The sequence below is a fragment of the Aythya ferina genome (genome assembly GCF_964211825.1).
Source record: "Aythya ferina genome assembly, chromosome: Z".
Classification (NCBI taxonomy): domain Eukaryota; kingdom Metazoa; phylum Chordata; class Aves; order Anseriformes; family Anatidae; genus Aythya; species Aythya ferina.
Genome location: NC_140299.1, coordinates 22,178,209 through 22,201,108, shown reverse-complemented (window position 1 = coordinate 22,201,108; position 22,900 = coordinate 22,178,209). Strand labels below are relative to the sequence as shown.

The window sequence follows — 22,900 nt, the reverse complement described above, 5'->3', positions numbered from 1 at the left end:
TGAAGCTTTTAAATTGAGATATAGTGGAAGACTAATTATGAATGAGAGCACAAAAAGCGACTGGAGATTTGTGCAAATTCTGTTATAATATTGTTTAAATATTTTAGAAGTTTAATACTTTTGCTGTTAAATAGTTTTCTATGCTTAAAGACTGTTAGAATATGATCAAGTATTTCAATATGATACTAATAAGAATACTGTACTATGCACAAACTTTTTGCTGTAGTTCAAACAATAGAAAACTTAAAAATGACCTATTAACCATAATTCATGTTTTTTTTTTCTCTTTTTTTTTTTTTTTCTTCTTTTTTCTCTCAGTGGTTGAAAGTAAGCATGCAAAACATACTTTAAAAAATTTTAAAAACATTCTTAATTATGCTAGATCTATTCCACAACTGATTCTTGACCACCATAACTTTAAACTATTAAAACCCTTATTTTGAAAAGGGGGATGGAACAACAGAGAAAAAGGAATAGGCCAGCATAGAAAATATATTTTATAATCAAGAGTAGTAATGTTCTTCTTTTCAGTGATGAAAGAACATTATGACAGTGGTTTAATCGAAGTTATGATTTTCTTCATGTTTCTGTATTTAATCTTCTAACTTGAGACAAGACAACACAGTCCAAAGAATCTTCGCTTCCGTCTTCTTACTAATGGGTAAGGAGTCAAGTTTAGGAGGCTGCTATCATCTGTGATGAAAAAAAAAAACACAACACAATTTAATATAAACATGCACACTCACAAAACAGGTTATATCTTTTATGTGTCTTAAGAGCACCTACAAGACCAAGGACTAGATCCTGTTGTTCTAGGCATAGAGAAAATAATATGCTGAACTTTTTACAGGAGTCTTAAAATGCTATCAGGATTTCCTTGATAATGCAACAGAAGTTTTGGCAAGACGAATACCAGTTCAATGACACAACCTTAAGGAAATGACGCCTCCTTTTAAATTAATTCAAAATGCTTATACTTACCTGAATGCATGCACTGTCAATCTTGAAAAACCTTTAGAATTTACTTTTAATTTTGATTGTCTTTATGTAGTGTTTCAGACCAAGAACTATGGCTAATAAGCATATTGTGCTCAGGAATGAATACAAGAATGTTCCTATTCTTACCACATGAGGTAGTTTTGGTTGTAGGCTCTAGACACCACTGTAAAACAAATGCTTAAGAATGTAAGTAAGACGTCATTTAATATTATGGCTCCTAAGTTTACAAATCACATCAACTTCTTAGCATAGTAACATCCCTGCTTTCACTTAAGATGATTCCATACAAAAAACAGGTCTGCAAGCAGTCATCAACATTATGTAAAGCTTTAATGGGCTTGCAACCTTAACCCTTTTGGCTGTTGTTGAAGTCAAAAGTGAAACATTCAATTAAATGAAAGCAAGATCAGGTCTTGTAAAGACCAACTCATTCAATAGCATTCAGTCATCTCATAAACCATGCTTGTAATTCACATAAAAGCAAAAGTTACAGTACAGACCACATAAATTACCTATAGTGCTATTCATTTGCTCTATTTACATATACTTTAATGTAATTTTATCAAAGGTCTTAGAATATTAAAAAAATAGGTTCTGTATTAATAATGAGTATAACTGGCCATTTCTGAGGCATAAGTTCTGAGGTCAGCAGTAAACTACAATAATATTTGTGCCATGTGGGAGCAGAAAACAAAACAAAACAAACAAACAAAAACAAACAATAAAAACAAAACAAAACAAACAAACAAACAAAAACAAAAACAAAAACAAAAACAAAAACAAAAACAAAAACAAAAACATGTTTACTGGATCATGAGGCATGTCTCAGAACTTTCAAACTCTAACATGTTTCCCAGCCTGCCACATATGTGATCAGTGATTTTTGTGCCAGTGTTGAAGGCTAGTATAGACACAAGACTGCAGAGAATTAAGTATGCCTTTGTCTTTGTTCTGAATTCACGTTTCTATATGCTTTATACCCCAAAATGTGTCTTTTCATTCTTTCTTCTACTGTGCTCCTTTCTTCTAGGCTAGGCACAGACTTTATGACTATTTCCCAGTCTTTACAATAGCACATCAATATCATGCATTATAATCACAGAATAACAGAATTACAGAATGGCTTAGGTAGGAAAGAACCTTAAAGATCATTCCGTTCCAATCCCCCTGCCATGGACAGGGACACCTCACACTAGACCAGCCTGCTTAAAGCCCCATCCAACCTGGCCAAAAAAACTTTCATGGATGAGGCATCCACATCTTCCACAGCCTCACCATTCTCATAGCAAAGAATTTCTTCCTTATACCTAATCTAAACCTACACTCTTCTAGTTTAAAGCCCCTTGTCCTATCACTGCACTCCCTTTTACCTGCTCTAGGGAACCTACTTTGTCAGGGGGGTTGGACCCAATGATATCTTGAGGTCCCTTCCAACCCTTGCAGTACTGTGATTCTGACGAAGAGGCCCTCCCCAGCTTTCCTGCAGGCCCCCTTTAGGTACTTGGAAGGATGCTGTAAGGTCTCCCTGGAGTCTTTTGTTCTCCAGTCTGAAAAACCCAAGCTTCATAGGAGATGTACTCCACCCCTCTGATCATCTTTGTAGCATTCCTCTGGACTTTCTAATGGGTCCATGTTGTTCTTCTGCTAAGCAATTCCCCTTCTCTTTTGTCAAGCTATCCCTGACATAAACTTGTACTTGTATGATGAAATCACCCATTCTACCTTTATCTTTTTACACATTATTATGAATGTTAGACTGCTTAGTTACTTGAGACAAGCTCTAGGACACCTTAGGTGTACTTCATCAGCTGCTAGACTACACAGCATTTAAGAAATACTCATTATGAAAAAGAAACGAAAAACAAACAAAAAAGGAAATCATTATCTTTTCATTGTTCTTCACATGAAGACAGTCCCTATAGGTACCAAATATTTGACTGTTATGCCACAAAATGGAGGCATGTTTGCTAAATACATGCATAAGATGGAAATCCTCCTGCTCCCAGTGTGCTATAGGACGCCTCATACCTGACTACTGGGAAAAGCAAGCTATCAGCAGTCTCCAGGCAAGTATCCCTTCTGTATAGGGTCAGTGTCTTATCACTGAGTCATGATACAGAAGCTCCAGACCTTGCAGAGGTAAACCCTATCACTCAGCATGATCCCTATCATGCTGAGTGATAGTCTGTGCAATTTATTCCTTCATTACATTTGAAAAAGAAAGCCTCCTGAGACAGGGAATCAGTTACCTCCATCTCACCAGGAGAAGTCTATTATTTTATCTACAGATAGCAGATACCTATAAACTTCCAGAATAATGTACTTTAAAGGGTTATGTTCTCAAGTAAAACTCAAGAGGACAAAGTTCACATATTAAATTCTGTCTCTACTGAATCAGTAGGGAAGGGATTACACCCAGATTTTTCTTTCTGTAACTTCTATTAAAAAAAAAAAAAAAGAGCAAGAACAAAATAGATTTTTTTTTTCCACGTCTAATGGAAGGTAAAACCTTTAATTATTTTAATTTGCCTTACATGAAGAAAATGTTAAACCTACCTTGATTTTTCAGTGGTAAAGGCATAGTTTCCCTGAGTTTGCTTAAAAGATTTTTCATTTCTCTCATATCTCTGTAGAAACAAAAGTTGGAAGAGATACAATAGAACAGCAGTTGAAGACTCTAAATGGTGAATTGCTCACAGTATAGCTTTGTATGCTGAAATAATGAGGCAATAAACTAAGCTAAATAATACAGAAAGGTATTGGGCAAGCATATGGTTGAAATACATGTATCAGAAAGTGCATACCAAAATAAAAGGTAGTAGATTTAATATGGGTGTACTTCAAAGCCCGACTGATTTCAACTTGTAGCTTCCAGTCCAAATTTATGACCCATTTTGGCTCTCGAATATTCAATATTAAATGAATTGGTGGACACAATGTGATCCCATGTGGCAAAATGCACAATATGCCTTACAGTTAGCACAAACACTAATATTAACCGTATCAGAATTTTATAGCTTGTGCCACGAATGTGTTTCATTGTTTAAAAGGCAATTATCATACATATAGGCAATCTGTGTTACTAAAACTCCCTGGCCATTAAATGAAAATTTTAGAAACAGGGTTGTTTCACTCCTCTTAGGAGGCCTTTGGTGTGACATTTGCAGTAGAAGGAAAATATACTAACAAAATACCATCTCACAAAGCAAGTTACATAAAGATACATTTTGAGAGAGGCCAGACGTTGTAAAAAGGTTCCTGTTTTACAGATAGATAGCAGACCAGCAATTTTGTGTGCAGGCTCAAAATCTCTTAAGGCTTTCAGGATTTAAAAGTAATGTGGTCCTGCCTCATTCATCTACATATAACACGGTTTTTAGAAATGAAGCAGCATTTCTTTCTTACTTCTGTCTTTCTCATTGCTCAGTTATATTTACAAATTTACTCAATAGAACAGATATTTTATACAAGTAAACAGGGTAACCATTACAATCTCAGCAGCTGCTTAAAATACAAAACCATCAAAAAGATATTTTTACAAAGAAATGTTAGTGATCAGGATTACTCCTTAGTAAAGGGTCTCAGTTTTGTTTTCCAACTGCAGCTAAGAGGGTAACAGAAGTCCACTTGTGGATGGTTTCTCCTTCCCCTCCTAAGGCTTCCACATTCATAACGCTACGCAGAAGCAACTATGTGGACTACATGTACATTCTGTTCTTTTGATGAATAAAGAACTGCAGGCCAGCAGATTTTAGATACAAAATCTGAAGCCACTTAAGATGAGGTGGAAGCTCTCCCTTTTAGAGATCCTGCTCCATGAGCACCATAGTTTCCCGCCCTTTCTTTTAGACAATTACCCTCCGTTAATTAGCCAAATTAAAAATGTCACTTCTGTCTGCCTTTCTTTTTGGATCTGCTCTCAGATATGTTACATATAACAAAAATATTAACAGCTATTTAATTTACTAACATCTTTTATGGTAGCAACAATGGCTGCCTAATTGGGAAAGACTAAATAAACCCTAGACAGAAATTTGTTTTACTTAAGAATAAAATGCTACACATACCTTTCAGTGTTTTCAATATCTGTGGAAACCTGCCATAAATGTTGAATATCTGTTGGTGATGATGATGTGTCTTCCAAGATAGGTACTTCAGAGCTCTCTTCCACTTTAGTATCCATGATCTTGGGTGGGGCACAAGGATCTTTTCCTTTAAAATATTAAAATATATGTAATGTTGTTATTAATAAATTAAAATGTACACTCAGATTATATCATTGATGTTTTGGTTTTGATCTTACACAGCATAAATGAGAGAGATTTGTGAATCCAGATTCTGAGTAAGAAACACTCAGAGACAGAGCAGGCCACACCAATCTGTTAATCACGTTGCTGCTGTATTTTACTCCTGCCAAACTGCACAATAATAAATATTATGCTGGCATGTGTGGTGCTTCAAATTTTACTTAATAAGTATCACAAAGATTTTAAGTTAAATTCCAGCAGCTGTAACATAAAATAAGGACCACAGGACAAAACAGAACAAAATAAATAGAGAACTAGAGCATACATTTTAAAAGCAACTTCAAAAATTCTCACATTAAAGAACACTGTAATCCATGTCTCTTAGTATTACTGCAGTACTAAGGGAAAGCAAAAGACAAAAATGTGCGGTTTCATACTTGATGATGTTAATAACTATACATAGCTGCTGCTATTCACAGTCCAATATGCCGTATGTTCTGAATTTCCATGCTTATACTTGCCTAATTCATGCTTACTATATGAAAATAAAATGTAGTTGGAACTGAGTGGGGGCTTCATGACAGATCTGCCAGGGCATTTGTCAGAGACAGAACGGAATATAGGATGTGGACTATGCAAGAGCATGCAAGAGAGTTAGGTATTGTGGGAATTTGTTGGTATTTTTGCAAACCTCTCATGGACAGCCAGTGTGGAACCCACCCACTGTATCATCAACTACAGACTTGTACAACTATACAACTATAGGATTGGACAAATTCTACTTGCAAGCATCATTTAAATAACAAATTTCAAATTGGAGTTCATTCCAAACACATTACTGAGAAATTAAAGTTTTTCCTCTCTTAGTTATCTCACAAAATGATGTAATCAATTTCAGAAAGAAACAAATGAAATGTTCTTACGCTAGAAAAAAAATAATCAAAGTTTAAAACAATGGTACTGAGAAGTTGAATAGTAAATGTTTTTTCATCTAGCAATGTTTGCAACTTGGAACATTTTCACATATGGACAAACCCAAATAACTGCTTTTAAGGTTTGACAAAGAACAGTAACAAGAATGAGAACATGAGAACATAGTAGTGGTTCTTAAGTGTTTTTTTTTTTTTTTTTGGCCATTAGAGACTAAGATTACAGACCATTCCATATTAATTCTCCACATCGCAAATAAGAATTCTTGTAAACCCTTTATAAAAAAAACAGAAATTCCTGGACCTTAAAAATCTCTCTTTGGGAAGGTTATCTAAACTGTTGTATTCTGGTAAATTATTCCTTCATTGAAAAAAGAAATAATTCTCAGCTATTTGTCTGAATGGCAAAATAGATATTACTTATAACATGGAAAATATTTTGTTAATGTTTTCATTATCCTTTAAAATCAGTAGGAGACACTTCTCCCTGCTTCTTCCTCTCACCCCCAAAAAAGTCATCTAACTGTGATTCCTAGAGATGGCATAATGTATTTCTCATATATATAAAAAAATATGTCCTGTGTCCGTCCCTTCTCTGCTGCTTTCTGTGGCATCCACTGCTAGCTAGCTTCCTCTGTTTCAGATCATCTGTGAGACACTTCAACCCATCAAATGGTAGAAGATTACCCCAACAAATGGAAAAATAAGCAGTGAACAGTTTTCTGATGTTGTACTGATTTAAATCAGGTCAGTAAAGAACCCAGCATGTTCCAGGCATGTGACAGAAGGAGGTTGGTCATGTGGCTAGAAGCAGCAAAAGGCAGGAAGAAGTGAAGGCAAGGTAAGGGGGGAGATAGAAACCAAGGGATCAAAGCCTTTCTGGTGGCAACAAACTGACTCAACTAGTTGTGGAACAGCAGCCTAAGTCTACTTGTTAGATTATACATTTTACTGTGCATCGCTTTGTAAATGTATGTCCTGGTTTCAGCTGAGATAGAGATAATTTTCTTCGTGGCAGATGGTATGGTGCCATGTTTTGAATTTTTAATGAAAACAGTGTTGATAACACTCCGATGTTTTAGCTGTTGTAGAGCTGTGCTTGCACAGAGCCCAGGACATTTCAGCTCCTCGTGCTGCCCTTTGACTGAGGAGGGTGGGGGTGCACCAGGAGTTGGGATGGGACACAGCCAGGACAGCTGGCCCAGGATGGCCAGAGGGATGTCCCATACAACCACATAGTGTCATGCTGAACAATCCCTATTACAGGACATATATATATTTTTTTTTTATATATGAGAAATAGGGTGTGGATGGGGGCAATGCTCAGGGACTGGCTGGGCATTAGTCAGCATGTGGTGAGCAATTGCATTGTGCTTCATATTTTGTATGTATGTATGTATGCATTATTACTATTATCATCATCATCATCATCATCATCATCCCTTCCTTTTCTGTCTTATTAAACTGCTTTCATATCAGCTCATGAATTCTACCTTTGATCTGTTCTCTCCTCCACCACACTGTAGGGGAGTGAGCAAACGGCTGTGTGGTGGCTAGATGCCCTCTGGGTTAAACCACAACAATGTAACTTTCAGATCATTTTTAGTTGTTAACTGCAGATTATGCTGTTACATTAGGGTAGTTCATATTGTGCAATCTGAATTGTTCATTTGTGTAAGCTCCACTATTCATTACTTTTCTCAGTACAAGGAGCCTGTAACACAAAATACTCTTACAAATAATTCACCACTTCTCTGTAAAAGGGGGCTACTCCACAGAAACTATCTACTTTATCACAAGGTGTTATTACTGCAACTGATATTAGTTAATTCTGCTATTATTTTGAAGGGTTGTGTTGGAACTCTGACCCAAACTTTGGTGACATGCTGTCAAGAACAACCTTGTCTTTAGATGCATTGATCAGGGACTTTAAAGGTGTTTTAATCGAAACAATACTGCCCCCAGATGAAAAAACAGTAAAGACTCTTTTTTTCCTAACTCAAGAACAGACTTACTGAGACTAATGTTCTTTTTGTTAGCATAAAGGAAGGCTCTTGCAGATTTAGCAGAATGAACAGCACAGATTTCCTTTCTATTGAAAAGAGCTCTTTACCAGTAATTCCGTTGTATTGTGAGCAATTCATGAAGCTTTCCTTGAATTTCAGAGCATCTGCTCAATCACTTGAAAACAGTTAAAGAGTCAGCTAATAATAAAGGCTTTGCCTGAATAATGTATATGACTCAAGCTTAACATTTGTACTACATGGTACACACTGTAGGGAAACAAAAGCTCTTTAATCTTCTCACACTTCTACTGTGGGTAAAGATGTCCTTTGTATTACATGTATATTACCAATTCTTAAAAAGAGATATGAAACCTAAGTTTTACTTTCTATTTACTCAGTGGAAAGACTTTCATTAATTTCAGTGGGAGTTTGATCATGCATATAGTGTTTTCAGAGGTGTCGACACACAGTAGCTGTTTGTGCCAGTTGACTAGACAGAGGCTCTTTTTACTGTTAGTGATATTTTAACACAAAACTCAATGTATTCTTTGTCTCCTAGCCTCTAATTCAGCATATCTTTTTATTTAAGAAGAGGAGATTCACCTTTGGCATGAAATTAAATTAAATGAATTGAATAATGCTGAAGCTCCAACTTGAATGAGGATAAATAAGATAGAAAATGATCCTTCCAGTAAGGGTACATGCGCCACCTGTGACCACTGTGCTTTATGTCCCTCACCTGTTGTGCTCCTTACCACTTCCACGGTGACCTCTGTATTTGATTCTGTCATGCTACCCTATGTGCCTTCCACTTATCACCACCTGTGTCCCAGAGAAACTTGCATAATGCATACTTATATATATATGATAGATCCCTCAAAGCTAGTTAGATTTCACTGCAGATGAATCAAAAAGATCTCTGAAAGAAATCAAAGAGAACACATCTGAAAAAGAAGGCAGCATTTTAAGAAGGCAGACTTCTTATTTGGCAATTAAGAATAAAACCACTATATCACTCATAAAATAAATGAAAAAGAGAACATAAAATGGTGAATAGGAAAGACTCACATAGAAAGTAAAAAGGAAATGTGTTGCTGCAAATACAGCTACGAGCTTGATGTATTTCAATCTTGACCTACTCTTGGAACTGCAGAACTCAAGAGATTGGCTCATTGTAAATATTAATATCAAGAACAGAAAGTCTGTGGAGGAAAATATGTTTTGTTCCTCCTTCCACGTCTACTTTTTATTTATTGATTGATTGATTGATTGATTGATTTTTCTGCTCATTTTGGCCTCTTCACAGTGTCCACATGGTGATTCTCTGGGCTCTAAGTGCTTGTTTGCCCACACTTGTACTTCTCTTTTCTCACATCTGATCCCTAAGTCTGACCTATCTGTCAGTCTTCAAACAGAATGCTGAGATTATTGAGCAATCCTTCCTTTTTCTAAATGGCATGTAATTTAAACAAAGCCAAATAAAACAAAAATCCTTTCACTAAACTGAGAGTTTCTTTTTGTAATCTGTAATATAATCTATCACATACTTTTAGGTGTTATTTTAAGGAAATGTATGCTTCTATTACAAAATGCATGCTGGAAAGACACCAGTTATCCTACAAATTTCTGGTATGGTACGTAATACACGGTTATATGTGATTTATTATCATTCTGATGTACCAACAGTGGAAGAAATAAAGAGTCCAAATTTACATCACAAAAGTGTAGTATATTCTGTCCATAGCATGTAACCATAATTTTCCCATTGTGTTCAATTCCTCCCTGTCTTATCTAAATATTTATAGAATTTCTTCAGGTAGCTACCACTCAGGCATCCTAGTGTTGATATCCTTCTGCCGTCAGTTGCCCTTGATTATACAACTCAGAGCGGCTCACACATCTCAGTTGCAGCAATAGGAGTGTTTCTTTTTCTTAAGGGCTTCCAAAAAGACTTGTGGTAAGAATGAATAATATGTAAGTTACAAGCACTAACATATTTTGAGAAATACATTATTCTGAGAAATCATTCATGTATAAACATCTTTGGAAAAAGACAAGATATGACTTTGAGACCATGTCATACAAGGGTGTATCCTATCTGACAGCAGGAATTATCTCTCCATGTTTGTACATTAGTGTTTCAACAAGCTACAAACATTATACTAGGTTAACCTGATTCTGAACCATAAGAATAAAATATCTGTACAACCAGATGATATCGTGGTTGCAGCTAGGACAGAGTTAATTTTCTTTGTAGAGGTTCACACCATGCTGTGTTTTGGATTTTTGATGAATTCAGTGGTGATAACACACTGATGTTTTATTTTTTGCAGAGCACTGCTTACACAAAGTCCAGGATGTTTCAATACCTTGTGCTGCCCTGCCAGCGAGGAGGCTAGGGGTGCACCAGGAGCTGGGAGGGGACACAGCCAGGACAGCTGACCCAGGGTGGCCAAAGGGATGTCCCATACAATGTGGTGTCATTCTCAGTAGTAACAGCCAGGGTAAAGAAAGAGAAAGGGGGACACATTTGGAGGGATGGTGTTTGTCTTCCCAAGAAACTGTTACCCTGAGCTTTGTTTTCCTGGGAGTGTCTGAACACCTGCAGGCCCATGGGAAGTAATGAAGGAATTTGTTGTTTTGTTTTGCTTGTGCACATGTTTTTTGCTTTACTTAGTAAGACGTCTCTGTGTCAATCCATGAATTCTTGCACTTTCACCTTTCTGATTCTGTCCTTCATTCCACTAGCTAGGGCTAAACTACAACACATGAGCAGTGAATTTTTTAGTACAATCTCGGTATAAATGGCTACCATTTTCAAACATCACACTTCTTTGACATGGTACCTTTAATTATTTTATAGCATATTTTGAACTCTGAAAAACACCCTAAGTTCATTTTAACCTTCAAAATTTTTGTCCCATCATGCCTTTAATTTGTTGTATAAGCATAGTCCCATAAACAGAAAAATTAGGACCTTGATCCAATACTGCATAACTAGGTAGCAGCATGCTTTCAATCTGCAGTTTTGAATTTCTTAGAACATTTTCTAATATATGTAATTACATACCCAAACAAGCCAATTATATCCATAGATGATCCAAATAAATTACATAGCCAAACAAGCCAATTATATTTGTAAATGATCCTAAGAAGTTAATGGTTTCTAGGTAAACATGTACTGGCATTAAGCTTTAGTAACATATACTTCTACAGTGACATACTCTAATGATTCAGTGATTATAGTAATATTTTACAGTTCCTTACAATGAAAGGAATGTATTATTATTGTGTATATCTATGAATAAGCAAAGATCTTTTATCTGTTATTTTCACACATTCAGATGCAATGAATTCCTTTATGAGGTATCAATCCAAACCTTTAAGCCTAAAATATTTGTGACTAAATACACCAACACACTTAAAACTGTGAGGTAATTCTGGGTTTTCTTAGTGTAGGATCTTGAGAATCTCACTATTAGTTGAGAAAAAGGATCATCATATCCAGCAGCCTCCATACACAGAAAATATGTCAACTATTTCCTCTGATATCGAAGAACTAAGATAGGTTTTGTTTGAAAAACCAACAAAGTAGTCAATGTTGGCAACATGCAATGTCAACAAAAGAGACATGCAGCACGTAAAGAAATTGGAGCCAAATTTTGTAAACATTTCAGAAAGGTACCGAAACTAATTTAGAATATCTTGCTTTCCATGAAACTATAATTCATGATTTTAAAAGTATTACCAGGTTTAAGACCTGTGTTTGACACTGCTTCCTAAGGCTCAAAGCTATACAATTCAGAAGGTATAGTTGGACAAATTAAAGCAAAACCAGGGCTAGAATAGAAGCTCCAGGCCCCAGGTAAGAGAACTCATCTATTGCTTGACAAAGTCTGAGAAAGATGATTCTATCCAGAGAAGTCCTGCCAGAGTGTGATAATAATGCAGAAAAAAATTAGAAGAAATGTGAGAAGTTTCAGATTTCCTTGAAGAGATGGAACACGAGCTGTCATCTGCCATGTTTGTCATCGTCACCAGTAAATGTTTGCCATAGTCATCCTGTTCTGACAAAAAAGGACAGCAAGATCCTTAAAGCCATGGTGTTAGGGACTGCAGGAAGACAATGCTGCACTGAAAACTGAACTTATATACCTTCCTCTGAACCAGAGTTTTCATGAGTTGCTATCTGAGTTGCTTAAGCCCAGGTCCTCAAAATAGTTATTGACAAAATACTTTTAAGCACCTGCTTGCTGAACCCAAAGACTCCTTGTTTGCAGCTGCAACTGAAGCTACTGAGAAATTACTCTAAACATATACACAACACCACAAAAAGTATGCTGCAGTCTCAAATTCTAAATTAGCACCCTTCAGTTTAAACCCTCTTTGTTCCTCAGTTACAATGGGAAAAATTGCTACTACCTCACTATTCAAGGTACTGAAGACACTCACATCAGGGTATAAGTTACCAAGAAAGGTCAGAAGAACAGAATGCCTTTAGAACAGAATTATGTGCAATAAATATAATATATGGCACTGAACAATTAGGATGCAAGACAGATGAATGCCCACATAAATATTGGTGTAATATTAACAGGTGTATTAGTTAGCTAGGACCTCTAGGACTGTGAAAAGTAGGAATAATAAAGTGCATGAACAGATAAACAAAGACATAATACATACACATAATACATACAAAAAGATTGAATTAAGGGTACTAGTGCACGTTTCATTTTGCCATTTGCAAACCTTCTGAATATTGAACTCTGCAATCAAAATGTATTTTCAACACTGCACTTTTGTGGTGTATGTATCTTAGAACCAAATTTATCAGAGACCACTTACCTCAGTTTACTTACTGCATAACACAGCTGGAAATATTTATGGCTTTCGGCCTCACTGTGACTCTTACATCTCAAAAAAAATAAATAATAACAGACTGTCTGACTTTTCTAGCAGAGGTTGTATGACAGTAGTAAGTTAATCTGAAGTACTGTAAATATGCAAGAAATTTCTGTACAGGAAGCTTGATATATAATATGCAGTACATGTAGGAATGCTTGTTCAGTAGAACAGAAAGATAAGGGGAGATGAGAAGATCAGTGCTGAGACAGAGAATGAAAATACCCAGAGCTCAGCCCTTTGAACTGCAGCTTGGTGTTTCATAAAAGAGCATCTGTTTCCCAGTAGGGATCATTGGCTGTGTTCCTCTTGGGAAAAGGGCATCAGATTACTGCTTTAGCTTTATCTGTTCTATAGTTTATTTGATAATGTCTGGTCAAGGTACCAGGTCAGGATACCGGTTCCCATATTATTATTTATTAACTTCAGGTTGGTGAGAACAGTCTGTATGTTATTCTTCTTTAATCTCTGGTGGCTCCAAAATAAGAATATAAACTGGTGAAAGCTTATACGAGATTTAAAAACCTGTACTGTGTTTGGCTGGGATGGAGTTAACTTTCCCTGCATCAGCCCATACAGTGGTGTGCTCTATACTTGTAGCTAAAACAGCCTTGGTATCACACCAATGTTTTGTCTACTGCTGAGCAATACTGGCACAGCACCATGGCTCCCTCCAAACCCCTCAGAGCCAGCAGACCAGGAGTGGGCAAGAGGTGAGGAGGAGACACAGCCAGAGCAGCTGACGTAAATCAGCCAATGGGATATTCCATACCATGTGGTGTCACACTCAGCACTAAAAGGTGGGGAAGGGGAAGGAGATGGGTGGCTCTTGTTATGAAAATCTCTGTCCACCAAAACAGCTGCTACTCATACTGAGGCCCTGCTTCCCAGGGTGTGGCTGAGCGTTGATCATTGATGGGAAGTAGAGATTTTTTTTTTCTCCTCTCTCTGTGCCTCTGCATAGCCTGTGCTTGTTTTTTCCCTCTTTTATTTTCCTTTACTTAAAATATCCTTATCTCAACCTGTTGGCCTTTTAATTGTGGTGGAGTTTAGCTGCCCAACAAACCACTTATCCAACAGTTTAGAGAAAAAAATATAGACAAATGGAAAAAAAATACCTTCAAAATAAGCTTCAAGATATGGCAAGAAATCAGATGCAGACATGAATTTATCAAAGTTAATGTATTTTGGAAATATTCAGTGTCTAAGGGTAGTCCTCTTCATGGGCAAGAGAAACAATTTATTTTGTTTAGCATCATTTGTCAGATGGTGAAAAACTGGTGAAAAACTGAACAGACAAAAAAGTAAAAGCTATCTACTAGCAATATGACAATATATTTTACAGTGGTGAAATTATTGTCTCTTTAATTTCTAGAGATAAATTTACGCATATTGCCTACACTGCAGTACCATTCTCCAGAAGTAAAGAAATTAAAGAAATGATTTATTCTGTTCTCTTGGAAATAATATGTTTTGGTACACGTAGAATCACAGAACAAAATTGTCTGCAAGGCTATCTGGCCTTACTCCCTGCTGAAACCAGGGCCAACTTCTGTCACGTTGCAAGGCCTCAAACGGGTCTTGTCCCTCTCAGTTATGAGTATCTCCAAGAATAGAGATTTCACAGCCTCTTTGGGAGGCTGTTTCAATGTTTGACCACCACCACAGTGCAAAAGTAATCAACATGTAACTGGAATTTCCTTTGTTGCATGATGCCTTTTCAAGACTTACAGGCATTGTAAATATCCAGGTATTTCATATATTAAAACAGCATTGTATTAGCTATGTTCCACAATTCAATGTATTAAAATCCTTGTAATAATACAATTTTGGCCTATTCACATTTTTCTCTATGAATGTCACAGAAATTTTGAGCCAAGTTACTGTTGTTATCTCTACGTTGATGCAAGATAAAAATAATTTTCTTTAGCCATGGCAGAATAGCTACCATGACTTTCTGTATGGTGAGATGAGGAACCAATGCGTATTGCATATAGCAAAAGTACTGACAGATAGGAAATGAGTTGGCTCATACCGTGATGCTGTAATTCTTCTTATCCAACTTTAGACATGTAATATAAGTTTAGTTTAGGTTAATCATGTAGATACCATCCAGATATAAAGGGGACACAGACTCATCTGGGTTACTTGGGTCACTCCAGGCAACAGAATTTCTGTAGTTACATAAAGTACTTTGACAACTGTAACCAATGCTAGGAAACATTATAGTACATTCTGTCTTAAAAAAAAAAAAAGAAAAAAAAAAAAAAAGAAAAAAAAGATTCATTTTAGCAGCTGGTAGATGATAGCTCTGTTAATTCTGCCACTTTAAATTTTATAAATCTCTTTTTGACTTGAGAAAATCACTAAGAAGTTCTATTCTGCAGTTATAAACCTCTAATACTTATTTTCATAATAAAAAGTACCAGTGGCATTAGCTGTACCCTACAGCTAGACATAGAAAAAGCATTACAGATGTTTTTCAGCATGACAGGAAATGCATGAGGTTTACTACAAAACAAGAACTTTGTCTGAGATATTACCTGGGAAAAAAAGTAGTTACTGTTATCACAGATATAGTTCCAATCAGTGTATTCCATTAGCAAATAAAGAGGTTACTGTGTAACCTTTTCAGTAAGTTACCTGCATTTCTACATTTCAGCCAACAGATGGCTAATGAAACATGAAATTACTAGAGAGGCACGTTTTCACTTAATGAAGGCTATCTCCTTTGTGTACAAACATACCCCACTGGGCAGGTTCCAGTTCTAAATCTAGTATCTATTTTTATAAAGGTGGACAGCTTTTTAATCATAAAATGCTCTTAATATTTATCCATGTTTTTCTATAAGATGGCATTGCTGGATATAGTAATGGATTGGTTTAATGCTAACACCGTCATACTGCTCAACCAAACACTTGCCATTAAATACCCAAGAAATACCTCAACATGGTAATTATGCAGTAATCAGCTTCTGTTGATTTAGCTGTTTCTTTACTAGACTATTTTTTTTTTCCATACCAATACAGTTATCATTGTGATCAGAATTGTTCTGCTTATTTTAGGGAGTTCTTCAAGTAATACTATTTATTCCTTTAGTTCATCAGCAGTTTCTTACAGGTGGGCTAACCATTAGAAAAGGCAAAACATACACCACTGAGAATCAGGATTTCTTTGACAGAACTGTGGCAGGTTCAGCCCAAAAGGACAGTGTGGCTAAAGCAGCTGACACACTGACATAACGTTGCTGGAAACACAGCACCAGAATCAGCTCTGTCAGATATCACCTTACACAATTCCTAGGAAGCCCACGTGGGAGATGACATTTTAGTCATCCAAAATACTAAAACAAAATCAGACTTCAAAACTACAGAGACATTAGTGACATATGCCTGACACAACACGCCTGACACGACATGTTTCTGTAAGAATTATGATAATGAAATGGAAATACAGCTTTCTTCAGTAACTAAAAAGACTCAGTGCTATAGTTCCTTTTACACTTTGGTGCTTTGTCTTTCATGAACACCCAAGCATTCCCCCAAAGACTGTTCTTTTGTTTAAATCAACATCTGTATATTTGTGCAATTCAATACCTTTCCGATGAAACTGCAGTGATCCTAACAGACATATGGACTTAAGCATTTCTGTTGTGTACATTTCTAAGCAACACTGCAACTGGATGTATAGTCTACAGATTTCAGGATGAATTTCACCATCTTCCGGGCTGCAACAAAAAAGAAGAAAAGTAGTTAGGAGTGGGACTGGACGGACCTGACAGTCATCAAATCTGCTTCCTACTGTTGCAAGCAACTGCATAATAATCTACTTCATAAACTACTAAATATATTATGAAAAAGCTGTTTTTACTAAACTGTATTTAAAAATGATTTTTGAGCAACCTGATCTACTGGCATCCCTGTGAATGGGAGGTGAATTGAAACTAGAGGATCTTAAAGATCCCTTTCCAAATCAAGTCATTCTGTGATTCTGTGAATTCTTTAGCTCTATAAAGCTCTGGGCTTAAAACAGCTGAGCTTGGCTTGTTTTTGCTAAGATTACATGGTCCTTTTATTCCCCTGTGTAAAGGCATAAATAAGTGACTGAGCTCTCTCCATCTCTTTAGAAGCTTTAAAGAAACATTTTCTGGTAGATTGAAGGATTCATTTGCCATCCTGTTTCAGCTACCTTTGGTCCTGATGCAGCTGCATAAAGAGATTGCAGGGCCACTTTCACAGTCACAGTTCAGGTTACAAATGCTGGATGAGGCATAATTCACCCTTCTTTGGAAACACTCTAATTGGAAACTAATCAGTTGTAGTCTTTAGGTTCTATAGCTTCTGCCTGAATTTCCTTTTTTCCCCAGTGTTTAAAATATTAATCATGTGATACAACACTGAGGAGAATGGAAGCTTAGAGATCTTTTTCAAAAAAACTATCTTTGCAGTGTGTCTCAGTGATAACAATTTTGAAAACAAAAATTGAAATCAGGAGTAATCCTACACGTCCAATTAGTTGCTTCAGACACTAAGAAAATAATTTACTCAGATTCAGCCACTTTTGTGGGCTGAGGATTCTGCATGGGCATAAACATACAACTTTTTATAACTCATCTGTTTCTGTGAGTACAAAAGAAGTGATCTACCTGAGAATTAGGTTTTCAGCACCCTTTCCAAAGGTGTTTTCAATAGGGAAGTAACTGGTAAGATCAAAGAGTCAGGATCTGGGCCTTTTCAGTTTCAGACCTTCTTGCTATTGATTTGCTATATAGTCCTGTTAAAAGGTAAAACAACCCCTCAGACTGGATTTTCTGACAATTCAGAAACTTGTTTTTCTAGTAAACCTGAACCTAATGGCATTTCTGAATACTACTACCAAGAAATGAAAAACATTTTCTCAGCACGTTTTCAGATTTCTAGCCCATGAATAATATAAACGAAGCTTTCACAATACAAAGATTGCTAGCATTCTTTACAGTGATTGAATTTCCTGTGGTTAAACTGATGCTTCAAAAGACCCTCCTGAATATGAAATAAAATTAGACTTGCAGATTTCCTCATGGAAACCAAAGCAACTTACCCAATAAATTATTTGCAGCAATGCTAGACTGGACTGCTATGCTCAAATGATTTCTTAATACCATTCTAGGCCAAAGACTTTAAGACACATAGCAGACAATACATTTTTGAACTAGTAAAATAGGTTCTTTCTGACCAAAATTTAGAGGTCATTACTTGCACCTCAATCCAGTCAAAATGTGAAGTCCAGCTCTTTTGCCAGAAATGCTTAGATACTGTGTTTTAAGGAAAATCCTATCAGTTTGTGCAGATACATGTTTACTGTAGTCCAGTTCAAATGAATATTGCATAATAAAACATGTTAATTCTTGTATTTGAGATTCACAATAATTTCTGACAAAGGAGACCATATGTTGCCTAGAAAGGATGTACCTTCTGCCATGTATTTTAGTGACACCAAGGAAGAAAATGCTCAGACATATTCTGAGGTAAGAAAATAGATGAGGCCACTGTAAAATAGGTCTTGTTATATTTCTGTGTACATGGCTCTGTGGGTAGAAGAAGGGAATAACGTCAAAGGAATATTTGACGCATGGACTTGCTATTATCTAGCTCCAATGAAGGAGAAACTGTGTGGCTTTCCAAGGTTCTCAATGGTTCCTGTCCCTCCAAGCAACATCAGAAATCAAATGGAACTACGAAAGTTTCACAGAACTTACTAGAACCTTCCTAAAAGGAAAGAACAACCAAGGAAGAACAATCAAGGAAGACTGCTGATGTTTGTACACACCAATGAAAACAGTTAAGAATCACAGTAGTGATAAGCTGCTCTAAGAACGCTTAAGCAAGCAAAAAAATGCAGCCAAAATAGAAAAAAAAAAAAAAGAGAAGGTTGTGAAAGACTGAGGATTGTAAAGAAAGCATGTTGGACTTAGTAAAAAGGGACAAAGGAAGACTGGTCCCACCTGCTTTGATCAATTACAAAGTAGAACTCATAAAAAAGGCAGGAGATGATAATTGTAAATTGCAGTTGTTGTGATCTGTGTTGCTTTGGAACCATACACATAATGATAAAGCTGCCCATCCCAGGAGATTTATTTTCTTCGGCTAGGCTATAATATGTGCTTTTCTTTTCAGACACATCTAATTTTCTACTTTTAAACTGAAGTCTGCCTTTGTTGAAAACTGTACAATACATGACATGGTATTTTCTGCAGCTTATTGTTACTACAGAACTGCTGTTAGGGCAGAACAAGAAGGGATTCCACCTTAAAGATACTTTTTCTGATGCTTGCTATAGTATTTCTTACTCTTCTCAGTGACTCCAGCCCTGAAAACATTTGATAGTTTTAAGTCCCTGATTAGTTTTCCTGAAATATTAAGTACCTGACAGACGTTATTATTATCATTATTATTATTAGGTTTATTCAGAGTCAAGTCCTTCATTGCTTATAAAAACATGTACTGAAAATGGATCCTTTTTCAAATCTCATATTGTTTTCAAAGGATATGAAAATATTTTCAGTGACTGCATAAGCAGTATTTTAAAAGAATAAAGAATGCTAATTCTCAAACTGATAATTATGCTTAGAAAACACAGCAATAAAACATACTTAAATGCACAAAAAATTACTCTGAGATAACAGAAATCCTAAAAACTGTACTTAACTTAAGACTCCTCAGACACTTTTAAGTTCTGTTATGTATTTTACAATATTTTGTAGTACTTTTTATCTTGCAGTAATCTACAGTATCTAGTACTGATTTAATAAGATTTAAATCTTAACCATCTCTGCAGTTTTGTTTGCTGTCTTTTTCATTTTAAGCAACACATCTCCTATAAGAATTGCACCTGTATGATCAGTGATCACTTAGCTGATTAGAATCGGACTTTTCTCTCTGCATAAAAAACCACAATATGTTTAACAGCATTTCTTTTCAAACTGGCAGATGGCAAAACAGTTTTTAATGTAATCCTATTTGTATTAACCAAAGAAGATAAAACACATATACCACAGATTTAAATGTAATTTGTTTTAGTATAAATCAGGAATAGTTCTTCTGAAGAAGGCTGTTATTTTTGAACCACACTAACATATTCGAGAATACTGTCTAGCCCTCCATTTTGCACGAAGTACTCCCAATAATTTCAGCATTTTCTGCAAGAGTTACTACAGGTTTGGATAAATCCTAGAGAAGAATAGGATTCTGATGTTTGAAGAGACAGTCCCAGGACTAAATCTAACCTTACAGAATTCATCTACCCACATACAGCATGAACAAGCAATTAGCCAAATACTGCAAAAGTAGAGCACACCATGTTTTCTTTCTCTGGACTAGTATTTTAAATTTCTGAACTTTGGGTTATATATACACCTGTTTTTATTTCTCTGATAACTAAATGTACAAACCATAAAATACACATTTAGATAATAAATGGCCTTTTGGAGGCTTTTGTCCTACATTTTGCTTACATAAGATGTTTTTATACATTTTAGTGTCACTTATATTCTTAGATGTGCATTGAATGTTCAGCACCATGAAATTACTGCATTAGACGGGTTTGATGGGGATACAACTTTTTTTTTTTTTTTTCCATCATCTGGATTTATTGGAATGCAGTAATTTCCTTTGAGCTATTCTTACTTAGATAAGGTTTGCAAAAAGACTGTAGTCGTCACACTTGTCACATTCAACACACAGTTCCAAAATTCAGCTCTTAACAGTTACTGCTCTTTTCCTCTAATTCCTAAATCCTTGTGTCCCAATATGCACATGAGCATGTTCAAGAGCCTGACTGAGCTTCTCAAAAGTCTAGACTTTTCCTTCTAAGCAGGATTTCCTCTGTCCTGATGATGAACAGTTACACAACTATTAATGGACAAATGGGACATTTATTTGCACATTCCACATGCAGGGCATTGCCCCATAACTGTTCTTTGTGCACAGTGGAACCTGCACTAAATAAAGACACCACAGATGGCAACAATGACCTCCTTCTGCTCAGTAATGAGAGCACTTTCTCACAGGGAGACACAGATCTACAGATCTACTCAGCTAAATCTACCTATTTCTTCTGAAAACAGAAGAAATTCTTTAACCCTAAGACTACCACTATGGAAAATTTGTCATGAGACAATAATAATTCCCGTGTAGAAGATTTAGATAAAACTGGATTGTCATCCTATCTTTTTCTGTGTTGTTTCAAATGTTAGAAATCCTCAGATTTTTTAGGAATCACCATCATTAAGGGAGCTTTATTTATGATTTTGAAGGTATTTTTTCCTTTCCCATCTCACTGGGAAAAAGATTGAGGGTTTGCCCATAGTTATGAGAAAAGAGTAAGTTCCTCATACATGTACAGCTATTTATTTTCTGAGAAGCAAAAATGGTCCCCTTTTTGCACTTGCTGATAGAATTTTTAATTGTGCAAACTAAGAAACCAGCAATTATATACAAGAGGATTGGCACATAAGCCAATTTTAATTTATCAATGGCTTTCTTTTCACAGATGAGCTATAACAGTAATTGGGAAACACAGTAACACAGTAATAGGTATTTTAATTGACTTTTTTTTTTTTTTTTCTGTGTAAGTCTAATAGACTCTTGTTGTAAACTCAGGTTTGTGAATAGCACAAAATATGAACTAGAGGATATATCTTTGATATATACATTGTCTGACCCCCCCTTTTTTTAAATTAATTAATTATTATTTTTTTTTTCAGGAACATGGAACATCTGTAATTAGACTGTTGGCAAAATTCTTCTCTAATTTGCAAATTCAGAGTAACAGCAGTGATATCCAAGAAAAATATTCTTAATTATCCAGAGTTTAGACAATGAGAATTATTTCCAGGCCACTACTCTCCCTAACAGTCTCAAACTGGTTAATCAGTCTTTAACAGCAATAATGACCACAAGCATTCCATTAATTAACGATTTTCTCCTATGCATGCATATAAGCCTCATTTTCATCTCTGAAAGCCACACATATAAATGCTAATGCCTACAAAGATTTATTTTATAATCCTTGATGTAAATTCTCTGTTGTGAGCTTAAAATGTGTTTTCAAAGTATCAGCAAATTCACTTCTCTCAATAGATTTGTATGCTTATATGTCCTGTGTTAAGTCACCAGAAATGTTGAACAGGGGACTGGTACAGACATAACTTTCAGAATGCTAATTATAGATTAATTATGAAGTAACTATATTACCAAACTGTGTTTAGTTACATAGACAAGTTCATGGAGAACAAGTCCTATGAGAAGCGGATGAGGGAGCTGGGCTTGTTCAGCCTGGAGAAAAGGAGGCTCAGGGGCAACCTTATTGCTCTCTACAGGTACCTTAAAAGAGGCTGTAGTGAGGTGGGGGTTGGGTCTGTTCTCCCACATGCCTGGTGACAGGATGAGGGGGAATGGGCTAAAGTTGCACCAGGGGAGGTTTAGGTTGGATGTTAGGAAGAACTTCTTTACCAAAAGGGTTGTGAGGCATTGGAACGGGCTGCCCAGGGAAGTGGTGGAGTCACCATCCCTGGAGATCTTTAAAAGACATTTAGATGTAGAGCTTAGTGATATGGTTTAGTGGAGGACTTGTTAGTGTTAGGTCAGAGGTTGGACTCGATGATCTTGAGGTCTCTTCCAACCTAGAAATTCTGTGATTATGTGATTCATGTATTATTACCCCAAACACCAGCTACCTCAGCCAGTCTGGCTGATTTCTTGATGAAGACCACTTAGATATTGAAACAAAATCTCAAATAATATGATGTCATATAACTCCTGTGATAAATTGTGTTGT

At 36.1% G+C, this 22,900-nt stretch overlaps 1 protein-coding gene across 1 annotated transcript in view; it reads right to left on the bottom strand.

Moving 5' to 3' along the window:
• Positions 1-313: 313 nt before the first annotated feature.
• RGS7BP (regulator of G protein signaling 7 binding protein) overlaps positions 314-22,900 on the bottom strand; it is a 44,186-nt gene continuing 21,599 nt past the window's right edge. Inside the window, exons 3-6 of the mRNA XM_084503409.1 lie at positions 16,681-16,811; positions 5,067-5,211; positions 3,556-3,626; positions 314-693 (exon numbers count right to left, since the gene is read on the bottom strand). Coding sequence (XP_084359535.1) covers positions 602-693; positions 3,556-3,626; positions 5,067-5,211; positions 16,681-16,811 — 439 coding nt within the window. The 3' untranslated portion in view covers positions 314-601. The remainder of the gene's footprint in view (positions 694-3,555; positions 3,627-5,066; positions 5,212-16,680; positions 16,812-22,900) is intronic.